A 12,451-nucleotide genomic window follows, 5' to 3' on the forward strand; every position below is an offset into this window, starting at 1 on the left:
ATCTTGGTTAAATTTAGCTTTTATGATTGCAAAATTGCGGGATAGTTTTTTTTTTTAAATGACCAACATACTGCCATATAATTCCAATTACAGCACTGTTTGAAAATGATTTATTTGTGAAGAAAAGTTTATTGCAACTGACGGTATAAAGGTGCAATGAAAAAAGAATGCACACTATATCAGATAATGAACAAAGTTGATGTGTAGGCGAAGCTTCTCAAATAAGAAAACATCTCCTTAACTTACAACTTATACGAGTTATGCAACTCAAAATTCCACAGTAGTTAACGCAAGAACAACCTTCTAAGTACAATAAACGTAAAAATCGCCTCGGCCCTTCTGAGTACAAAAAGCAGGAAAAAAATTAAAAGTGACGTTAGATATACAACAGAAGAGCTGATTGCTGCGATGAACCACAAAAAAAAAACGACAAGACACGACGTCAAAAGCTTCTTTTTACTTGTTAGTCCTCAGTAATCCTGCTGCACCGGAGGTAAAACATGGTGAATCGGATCGAAATGTTTAGGGAGTCCCTTCATCCAGCGCTGGACTTTTTCCACGGACTCTCGAATAACAAGTTGGTCAGATGAGAGGAACGCAGGGGCTGATAATCTTCCTCTTGTTCCCTTATATGGCGATTGTGATTTTATTACAGCATCTTTGTGGAATTGTGACTCTTCATTGTGACGTGCTAACGACGTAACAGTTGACACAGACAAGCGGTTTTTTTCATTAAGAAGTGTCTTCGTAACCTGCTGGTTTGAATCCAAACTGCTAATATTTTTAGTTTGCACGCTGGTTATGTCCGTGGAAACGTTGCGAGTCTTCGGAGAGTCATCGGAAACGATGGTAAGCTCCGTGGTTTCCGGACTGGTTACTGGGGCGTTGGACTTGTTTTGATTTGAACTACCGTTGCTTAGATTAGTGCACGATTGCACGGTCGCCGTGTTGTTATTGGCATTCATGCAAAAACTTCGATTTTTTCGCAATTTCGAGCTAAATTTGGATCCTTTCCGAGTCCTACTTTCTTTCGTACCGGTTGGATCGGCGTCCACCCATTGTGCTGAGTAATAGCTCATAAAAGCAAGTTTAGATTCACTCTTTGTGTGTTTGCGAAGGGAAGACGTTTTCCTTGTTCCTGTTTTTGCATTTGAGGAAAAGGAATAAACTGAGTGAGGCCTGGTTTTGGCAGTGGTCGGACGAGATGGAGTTTCTTTTTTGCGAGAATAATCACCCTTCTTTCCATGCCATATAGGCATAACTGTCTTGGAGTCATATTTCCAAGTGTTAATCGGAACAACTGACATAATTACACCATTCGTAATGACCGATTTCACGTTATGGCTAGAACTGTCATTTTGGTTCAAATTGCTCAGTGACAACGAGCGAACTGGGCAACCGCGTGTTGGCGCAGCAGAGTTAACGGAAAGCCTTCGTTTGGTACAGGAGATTAGGTTAGCTTTTTTTGTTGCTTTGTTTGGATCTTCATGTGAGGTGGACCTGAATAAACGCAAGCAACGAAAAAATATGACGGTTTATTTAATTTAGAACCCTTTACAAATAAAACAATAGTGGACGCATCACGCATTACTTGTACAAGGTTTAGAGCGGACACTGACGAATAAACCTTGCATTGTTCTTACTTCTTTTCACTTTTCGCTTCTGCACCAGTGTCAAAATTTTCTTTGCCCGATTTAGCTGCATCATTCAACTTTTCTTCCTGCCCATTTGCCTTGACTTTAGTCAAGTTGGTGAGGTTATTGTTCAAGCTGTCTTCATGATTCGTCAAAGCCCGGCCGCAATGCCTTTAGGTATTATTAATATTATTTAATATTATTTCCATATAATATTATAATATTATTATTATTATTTTATGTATTATTTTTATAAATATTATTTTTCATATTACAGGAGACATCACACGTCGTGTAACGTCATTTTTACAGCAAATCTAACGTAAAGTTTACTTCGGTGCAGTTTGCCGGCTTTTAAGCCTACTTCTAACAATCACGTTGATGAAAAAGATGCAAGCACGTTACCTCCATGGAAATCTGGCATTCTGATTGGCTTCAGTGTTATGGTCGTTAACCTTTATTTTGCTCGGATTTTTCTCTTGAGAATGTGAGTTCAGTTCTCTTGAGTGAACCACTTTAAGAGCTGAAGACCTAAAATAATTGGTCTACTGGTCATTTTTCAATGTGTATAGAAATATGCGGACTCTCATGATATCAATGTGCTGTCGTGTACCGATAATAATTAATCAAAGTCTTATTTCTGGATTTAGCTTTTTATTTAAAACGTTAGATGACAATACCTGTTGAAAGCAGGGTGAAAAGACGTGGTAGGCAATGCTGTTGTCGCCTTGCTTCTCATGCCTCCGGCGCAGAACGTAGCATATAGGGATGGAAAAGTTGACGTGTGGTAGTATGACGTAATGGGCCATCGAAATTTTCCCGATTTTGCAAGAGTTTCGTTATTTTCTTTTGCAGTGGCGAAAAGGATTTCTTCATCTTTCTTCTGCCTGTCGGCAAACCGGACCGAAAACGTCTTTTTAGCGCCATCTTGCAGTAAGCGGCCGTGGGAGGTTTTGCTCACACGGGTTCTCTCGAAAGCGAGTGGAGTGGCAAGAGTTGGGTGAACAGATAAGCAAGACTGTGGGTCTTTCATTTCCATTCAAATGAATCAAAACTTTACAAAAGCGAACAGCTGATAAAAGCCATGATGAAACTATGCCAGATGAAGGTTACATTTTCCATCTTAAGCACTGCGTGAAGAACAAAAAGTTAAAAACAGGAAGAAGATTGTTGAGAGCACTTGACAGTTCTAGTTTGATATGAACTTGGCCTATTATATCAGTTTAAAGCACTCGAGTAAATCTTTAAAGTGGGGTTAAGATTGGCAGTGCACTTGTTTGAGCGTTGCACACGCCAATCATTTCATTTTCTAAGTAGCCTACAGTACTTTGCTTCTTACCTATTCCACTCTACAGTATAGACACGACAGCTTTAAGTTTTATGCAAAATCTATTTAGTGCCTTTTACGATGTAAAATTTTCAGTAGTGTATTTTCTGTTTTCAGACACTATACAGTTTACATAAACTTTAAACGTCATGGCACAAAGCAACATACAAAGATTATGGTGACAGTTTAGTTATCTCTCACTTTCCACAAATCCCAGCACCTTGCACACAGAAGGCAATGTCTGTAGGTTTTGCTCTAACTATATCTTTCCCTTATCAAAACACTTTGATAACGTGACACCGGTACTCTTCCGACAATAACGGTCTATATAATAAATTGATTGCAAACTGTAGCGATGTCCTTCCTATAGAATGGCTAAGTCAACTGGTAATAATTTGTCAAAACAATTCCCCTGTTTGTTCAGTGACAAAAACTGCGTTTCGTCGCATATAGAGAAACATAAGCTTAGCTGCGTGAAGCTTCCTTCCGTTAATATCTTGCAAAGAGAGCATGCTTCATGTATGGGCTCCAAACGTGGAAATTATAATATTGCATTCATCGAACACCAACCAGTGATTCGTGTACGCTTGTACACTTCTGGTGGCTGTATGAAAGGTCACCTTTATATTATAGTAATGTTTTGCATGTTTCTGGTGTAATAGGGAATGTGAATTGCGTATCACATAACGCTAACACGCTATCGCCACTGCAACAAACCACTTAGCAACACAGAGTGTAAGATGCGGCGAAAATCAGTTCAGCGATCGTAATCATATTTGACGACGCTACGGTAACGCTATGGAATATTTACTTTAACATTTTTTAACTTGCTCATAAAACTTTCAAGTAATGCGTCTTTTGAGATGATATATTACGTTTAGGAATAAGCAATTTTCCATAACTCGGTAAACATTGTCTTTTGTCGTAACTTTTTCACTATATTAATCTTTAACATGTAGATGAATTCAGCAGGCTGTAGTAAATGACTTTCTGTTTTCAAACGCTATAAAAGTTTAGTTTCAGGGTTTTATGCGACACAACATTAAGCCATCGACGATATTCACACTAATTTACAGCACTCACAAAATTTCAGTTGTAACACTTTAAAACTCCAATATTTTGCGACATTCATTGAATGTAGGCCTATACTGCGATCATGTTACGAATAAAAACGTATAAAATGGACGTCGTATCAGCAAAACAAGCCTATCGAGAAAATCTGTGGCAAACAACACGTTTTACAGAATTTAAAATATCTGCAGCCTTCATATCAAGAACAACTCGAAAGCGAAACCTGATTATCATTTTTCATAGGATAAAGAAAGACTTCCGTAAACAGCAATTATACTTAAAATGCTTTATGCGGTGTATCTTGTGTCTTGTCGCATTACTATTGTGAGAAGTCAACATATTCTGACTGAACCTACAGTATTAACAAATACTAGTTGGACTATATATTGCGTAATGTTTTGCCTATATAAGTCTATACTGAGTGTACAACGCCTTTGTACATAATAAATCGAACGCTTAACCTTAAACGCGTTCGAAACATAAATGGTTTACCGCTCAAGAAATGCTATGTCAACTGTACAAAACAGAGACAATCGGTTCTCACAAACATGTTCGGTACCAGCAGCAAAATTGAAAAACTGCTCAAGAGCTTGACATCAACCACACAACACTTGCTTGGACAAAAAAAAGTTAAGAGAAATATATTTACGAAAACAAACACTGTAGCTGTCTTGAAACAGTAAATACTGAGCAACGAGTAAAGTTGTCGTCAGGCGCAGAACTAATGAATCATTCACGAATCACTGCACGAATTCTAAATAGGGATCTTGCCAATATTTATGCATAAGATATGCGGAGATGACAAGATACCGTATAAATGACTTTTATACAACATAGCTTGTTTTCATTTTACCTGTTGTAAGACTTTCGTGATACAAAGCAGTATATCAATTATTATTAAATGAATAAACAGAACACGACGTTACTTTTCCTTCACAAATTTTGTAAAATCACTAAAACCGAAATCATTTTAAAACTTGCCTTAAGCGTAACACTGAGACATACCACGCAAGGCTAAACGCAATGGAAGAACTAGATAACGTTTCACTGTTTACCGTTTTCAGGAGCAATTTTGAAATTACAAAGCCCCTAAATCCCGACAGCACCTGTTTAATATTACAAGTGAATATGACAATACGACATCACTGGAAAAAATATTACAACGGAACATAACTCTCAGCGCTCGAAAACACTTTCGTTACAATGGCAGAGCAAACAAAAGAGTTATGCTTCATACAAGAATACATCAAACTGATGAAATCTTCCCATAACTCGGTATCTAAAATTAAACCTTATACGTATCATAGGCTGTACGATGATGCGTTATGTTAGCAAATAAAACATATTTTGATTCATGTGTTTTATTAAAACCACCGCTGCTTTTGCGTCATAAATGTTTCATAGGTGTAGCATCGTTAAACAGAAAGCAGGGATTCGGCGCATGCACAGCAATAACAAAACTTACAAATTACCAATTTTGCTTACTTCGATGGGTGGTATCAGTTTGTTTCGATCACAAATTCCAGAACTATATGAAAGGAAGAAACATCTGCATAGAAATGCACCCTGCGCTAACCCAAGACAACTGCTATGAAGTGCCTGTAGACCATGAAGTCGTTAAAACACATCCATTTGCTAATTTAACGGGAATAATAGTAACTCCGGGAGTCTCCAATTACAAAATCGATCGAGCATTCATCGACGATTAAGCCGTGCCAATAAAACGTACAGAATATAGTATATTAGTACATCGTAGTTAAAAGTAAAATAAAGCGACCAAGCACCCATATTCCCACGACTACAGTGGTTAAGTTGTTGTTTTCATTGAATCGCTGAGCGTACCGGCAGAAAAACCTCTCTCTCTTTATTTTTGTTCATTTTAAAGAACTAATGTTGCGCTTTTAAACAAAAACTATCAGCTGTCGTGCGAAGAATGTGGACATCGAGTAGGCCTACTTAGAACAAGGATCAAAGAAGTTCTGCCCCGGATATGTATATGAGGCTTTATAAAAACACATCTCTTGCTTCGTATAATGTCAATCTAACCACGTTCGAGGAAACGACGGGTTTCTCCAAGTGATAAACAAACTCGAAGATAAACAACCCAGAATAAAACGAATCAGTCATAGCAACTTTAAAATTAACAGAAATGGCTTCGGTCAGCAAGGTTAAGAACAAATACGGCTAGTCCTATCTGACCGCGCCCCGTTCGGTCAGTTTGGCAGGAAACCATGGTTAACGGAAAAGGAAAACGTCAATCGCCACCTCACCCTATAAGCTTGCTCCCTGTGATAAACCGGGCTTTAAAAGGTTCGAAACATTTGCTTCAACAGTTAGTGAAGACGGATGCAACAGCTACGTAAATAAATTCCAACGATATCATCACGAATATGACGCAATTGAGCTTGGCTGTAAACTTTAATGAAGGAATGATCGAACACAAATCATTCGACGGATTCTGATTTTACTCAAGTGCTCATCAACGTTTATCATTGGCTATGCTGTGTGGTGACGTAATAACTACAAGAAACAAAGGTCTGACGTTTTGAGGTAGAAAAACTTATTACGATTTTCCTAGCACAACGTAAACACTTAAAATTACCCCTGACGTAATACTGAAGTACTAATTAGCTCTTAATAAAGTGCAATTAACAACATCACAAGTGTTGTGGTCCGCGTCATTGTTACATTTTCGTTTGAAATCAAGCGGCAAAACGTATGCAGGCTTTATTTGCTAACCCGGCCTTACTGGATGAAATAATTTGAGACTAACCTTTGTCTTCAAACCTGAGTGCTAAATAAATCCCTACGAGCAAAATAAAGGGTACGCCAAAATGGGCTGCGTATTGCAAAATTCTTCAATTTTAAGCTTAGCTTTTATCTGTATAAGTGACATCATAAAACAATCAATATATACAATGCCTTTTACGCGAGACGTCAATAACTTTATTTTCAATTTTTTAAGGTCAAAGAAATTTATAATGGCTTTATTGGGAAGAACCTTTCTCAGCGGGCCTGTTTACCCCATAGGTTGAAAAATATTGTTTCAAAACAAGTTGAAATTACCAAGTTATATGTCACCTTTAGGGCCTACTGTGGCACGTTCATCGCAAAACGATGCTTTGTTCCAAATTTAACCACAAAAACCATAACAACCAGTTTCTAAAACGACAATGCGCAATGCTCTGTATAAAGGGCGGGCCGCATAACAAAAGCTACTGTCAGCGAATCCTGAGGCAAGCCCTAAAATTGGTGTTTAAAGGATTACAGTATAAAAAGAATAAATACACGGAATACTACTGTAACATACGGTAGTGATCATCAGCTTCAGCTGTTTAGCCTTGCATTATTCTGACTAAATCTGGCGGCCAAAAATAAAGCGTCTTATTAGGAAACTGCGGAATCATAGAAATGGGATTTCATCCTAATTTTTCTGATCGATGTGTATCTTGTTTTGCGTCAGCAGCGTTCTCTTTTACAACGATAGTATCTTCTCTTCGCTACAAGAAGCTAATTCAATTCAAAACGCGAATTTTGTCAAACGACGAGTAGGGTCAACTTCAACAATAGTTTAAGCACTTTCAGTCAATCGCACGGCCAAGTATCTAATAGTGTGCGTACTCTTGGCGAAGAAACGTTAGTCGCCCTAAACAGGTTCTAACATGTTTTTAACATCAACCGCGTTCCAGTGATTAAATGTTGTTTAAAACGACGTTGAAAAGACCGATACGAGACAACGATACTAAGGGTGCTTTATCCCACATGCTTTTCACTCAACAAAAAGTTATTATCATCATTCAGCACAATATTTTGAGACAAAACGTTTATCGACCTGACGGAAGGGCTGAGTCTGTTGCTGTAAAAATGCTAAACAACCTTCTTCTGACTTCAACCTTTTTCATTCAGCGACCCATTTTGCAACCCAATATAATCAAACGACCTCCTAAAATTTCCAGCTAAACTTATGTAATGCTGTTGTGTATTCACAATAGCAAAATAAAAACGACTAAATGATGCTGTTGTTAAACAAAACTCATGTATTAACTTTATACTCATTGAAAGCTTTCGCGACCCCTAGAAAAAAGGCTAATGACCCCCATGTTGAAAGCCACTGTTCAAAATGAATTCGCTTGGTACGTTTTTGGCTAGGCAACTTTTTCAAGCTGCGCGCATTATAGCAACAATTTCTACAACAGCATCTGACAATTCCATGGTGTATTGGCTCAAATGACTGCTTTGTCTAAAGTGTGCTTCATCGCGTCTAATGCTAAAGGTATAGTGTATAAAGACGTTTGCTGTTAAAACAAACTGTTTCGCTGGTAACAGCTGTTAATACTATGGAGCGGACACAATTGCGGTAATACTGAAGTCTTTGGGGTGGTGGATCGATAAATGAAAAACACGTTTTTTAAGATTCTTGTATTCCTACGGCAAATGTGACGGTCGCGCCTTACTAAAGCAAATTTAATCAGCGGTCGTTAGCAACCAGCAATTACAAGTTAATAAAAGCACTTTTACAACATCTTTAAATCAATATTTAGCGCAAATAGTACCATTTGCAAACAGCATTTGGCCGGTTTTGTAAGGCAGTCGTAGGAAACAGTAAATTTTATTATATGGGACCAGTTTACAAATAAGTCTGGGTACTAAGTCATAGTCCATGAACAGTTCTTTTTACTACGTTATTGCGCCATATCAATAGTCGCCTGATAGATCAACTTTCGCTTTTAGGGAAACTTTATGGAAGCGTATGCGGCACTTCGCCTTTGCTTGCGTCCCAGCTATACAAGCGTGTGTTTGTAATTGGATGGTGCATTTCATAAGAAAATAAATAGAAACTCTACTTGTCAATAGAGCGTGTTCTCCTTTCTTTTTTCACTCTAATACTCTAAATATACTTCAATAAATCACCGAGACAACTCAGAGGTACACAGCCATGCATTAATTATTACAACCAGGTTTTCCCTCTTCGTCTACTCTAAATTCGTGTACAGCGTCCTACCACATCAATTATGCCATCTGGTACGGGGTCAGACCTCGCGTTTTGCTCATTAGAGCGGGAAGAATCAATCTATCAACGGCCAGTGATAAGCTACAGTTCATTTGACAAGGATGTTATATCCTTGGAATTTCTACAACCTTGCGGAACGCTGGTCTGTAATTTCCATGTTTTGGCGTTTGGTGTTTTCATTAAAAGTCCTAAGTGTTGGTGACAGGTTTTATACACAGACGAATAATGTGAAAAAAGGAAAATCTTGTTGTGTATGTAGTTACTGCTTTACGTTGACTGCTTGCCATTGAAGCTTTGATTTCATGGACACAAAACATCCATTTGCGTTTAGTAGTTTCATTTTCATCAGCTCTATCAACCAGTTACGAAAACAGAGACACATTTTTCCATTTCTCGGTACATAACAAACGTTGGCACGTTATTGAATCGACGGCTGTCAGATCAAATTACCAAGGAAACGAGGGATATTCGAGAACAACGAGGTCTCTATGATGCGACAGATGCATTTCGGCAAATAGAAAATGTCACCTCACGGAAACTTACGGTTTACATAATATTCCACGCCAGTTGCCAATTGAAAAACAAACGTGTATGAAAAATTTTCGATAGCTGTCTTATCAGCAAAATCAATACGGCTTAGGTAGATATTTTGTTCTACAATTCTGTATCAGTATCTGAATAAAAGCGATAAGAATTATGTCCAAGCGGGCACTTGGGTTTACGTTGAGTGGCTGAAACAAAGCACGGGGTTAACGGCAAAGCATTAAGCTTGTCGAATTCGTTTAATAAAAAGCTACTGGCCCAAGCTTTTAAGTGCGTGCTGGGAATTAGCAAGTGACCAGTTGAGGGCTATGAGGGCATTGTTCAAAACAGAATGCCTTTCAAACAAAAGATTTTTACTGCACGCCACAAAACGATTGTGAAACAAAAATGCGTATAAAACGGCAATGTGTGTACAACATCTTCACCAAAAACGGAATTGCAGCATAAATAAAAAATAAACTTATTGTTATTACCATGTATTTTGGTTATAGAATTTTTAACCATGAAAATTGCTGTTACCTGGCTGTAAGGACGATATATGACATGAAAAAAAACTGCAGTCTCTGTAGTTTGTCGAATTGAGGTCTGAGTCTCATTGAGTCAAATTGAGTCCTTTTATTGAAAAATTTCATTCATTTTCATCTAAATCGTATGACTCTTCCTGTCAATCACAGTAATTATTGTCTTCAAAGCTTACTATACTTCCGGTTTGTAAACCACCGAAAACTCCAGCTCCAATTGAAACCGGTAGACAACGGTAAAATGCTATAAGCAGTAAGTTTCCATATGTGACACGCTTTATTATTTGCAAGTAACATGACCTGCTAGGAAGTCGCACACTATATAGTCTATAATCCAGAAGGAACTCTAACGAGAGCTTTTCTTATAGAATTTCAAACGGAGGAAATCCTTATTTCAACTGAGTGGCGTGCTCCTGCTCTTTGGGATTCTTTGTATGATCCAACCATTATGATGCGAAGGAATGTGGTAAGCATTTATGATAAGGCAAAATAAAAACTATATTTTATATGCTTATTAATTCATTGTGTTATTGCATTGCATTGCATCGATGATGCTTGGGACAAGATACATATCAGCGATGCGGATATTTCCAAAAGAATACTTACGTGATGTTTTATGGCTAATTTTCTTGCGGAAATATCTACAGTGAAAAGATAGGAATGTCTCGAAATGTTTGAATCAAGCATTTATGAGAATTTTACATAAACTGTACAGATAGGTGTATCCATAGTATAACACATAAATTCATACATTATTATCCTATACTCGTACAGGCGTTATTTATTGGTTGAAAAACTGCAAAACAACTGCTTAAACCCTTATACTGACGCTTAATTGTGTAAGTAACGGAGTTTTCGCTCATTGTTGCTACCTAACGGTCATGTTTTCAAGCGCGCGTGAGCAAAAAACACATTTCTGGGACAAGTTTCAGCAACTGCGCCAACAATGTCTTCCGTGGCAATCAATAACTTTTCTATAAACTTTTAAATCTTGGCAACAGAAAATGCTTACAGAGGAAAATGCATATTTAGGGTGAACAGAATGCATATTTAGGGTGAAGTGCAGCATAAAGACAGTATACAGCGCATGACGTCATGAAAGGAAAGAGCGATTAATCAATGATTTTCATTGATACTTTGCTACAAAATTTTGACCTACAACAGTGATAAATTACGCATGTACTGAAGGTCGTTGATACGACCATTTATTTAGACAGCTCAGCAGTTCGTTCGAAATCAACATCAAAATTACCATCAACAGTAAGTTAGTTAAGAAAAATGACTACGAAACAAAACTGTTTAAGGTGGTGTTTAAACTGTTTATTTTCTGGTATACAAATAAACATTACAGTACAGAAAGCTTAACAGACATTATAACAAGCTTAGAAAAGCGCAAGGTAGGTTGCAACAGTCTCGTGCAATGAAAAATTACAACGTCAGCAATGTACATAAAACTTTTATGTCGTAATAATTTCAAAGCTAGACGGAGAACTAGGATTAGGGGAATTACAGAGAAGGAGGCTTGCGCCAGAGGTTAACCGAAAAAGGGACGTCATTAAAGCAGCCGAGTTGATGGAACTATTAGGCTGTTTGTTTAAAATGTTCTATGAACACTTTGAATTTATCATTAAAACCAAGAACGCTTCGACCAACAGAGAAATATCACGTTATTTTATATTTTCATAGTTTAAGATTGCAAACGTAAAAGCCACGACCCGTAGCAGGTTTGTTAAATTAGAGTTTTGAGTAGTGACTTAGCATTTGATGACGTCGAATCAACCTGTCAAGTTGAGGTATGAACAATGACCAGCACTAACTACGTTGTCGTGACGACCTTATTACGTGTCAGAAGACGAGTGGTCAAATGGGTTCATTTACCGCTTTACAACCTATGTAGCAACAGTGGCTACTAGAAGTGCAAAAGCAGTATTTGGTAATCGAAATATTGGCATAGATACTGGCCTTGAACAGGAAAATACGCCAAAACCGCAAGATATGAAGTGGTATATGAAACCAAATCAGGCACAACGATGGAAGTGGTTTTTAGCACGGTAACAGAACGTCATTTTTTGACACTGGTAGCTCGATCAAATTACTGGTAGGTTATTTAAGTAACCTGATGCTTTTGCATGAGGAATTAATGGCGAACTACAGAAAAAAATAAATACGGACAGCAAACCACAGGCCGAATGGCTTGTAACTTTAACCAAAACTCCCTAGAATTCCTTCCAACCTATACAAGCACCAGAGCAACCAACCAACCAAATTCTAACCCAGCGAGTATGTTATTCTCTCGTGGGTTGTGTAAACCACAAGAGACAGGCAAGGACTCAGCAAAGGAAAT

General features: G+C 37.8%; 1 protein-coding gene across 1 annotated transcript; it reads right to left on the reverse strand.

Moving 5' to 3' along the window:
* Nucleotides 1-93: 93 nt before the first annotated feature.
* On the reverse strand, nt 94-6,095 carry LOC143469699 (uncharacterized). The gene is made up of 5 exons (XM_076967485.1): nt 5,518-6,095; nt 2,315-2,764; nt 2,040-2,165; nt 1,644-1,805; nt 94-1,500 (listed from the first exon to the last, which is right to left on the reverse strand). The coding sequence occupies exons 2-5, from the start codon at nt 2,671-2,673 to the stop codon at nt 471-473; spliced, it is 1,677 nt and encodes a 558-aa protein (XP_076823600.1). The 5' UTR covers nt 2,674-2,764; nt 5,518-6,095; the 3' UTR covers nt 94-470.
* Between the last annotated feature and the right edge of the window lie 6,356 nt (nt 6,096-12,451).

Source organism: Clavelina lepadiformis, chromosome 8, assembly GCF_947623445.1.
Source record: "Clavelina lepadiformis chromosome 8, kaClaLepa1.1, whole genome shotgun sequence".
Taxonomy (NCBI): domain Eukaryota; kingdom Metazoa; phylum Chordata; class Ascidiacea; order Aplousobranchia; family Clavelinidae; genus Clavelina; species Clavelina lepadiformis.

Bases quoted from the DNA above. Each gene is read 5' to 3' on its own strand.
- LOC143469699 (XM_076967485.1), bottom strand. From the start codon at position 2,673: ATGGAAATGAAAGACCCACAGTCTTGCTTATCTGTTCACCCAACTCTT. The intron at 2,166-2,314 runs GTATTGTCATCT...CAATTATTTTAG, and splicing joins TTTCACCCTGCTTTCAACAG to GTCTTCAGCTCTTAAAGTGG. The intron at 1,806-2,039 runs GTAACGTGCTTG...TAATACCTAAAG, and splicing joins AATGCCAGATTTCCATGGAG to GCATTGCGGCCGGGCTTTGA.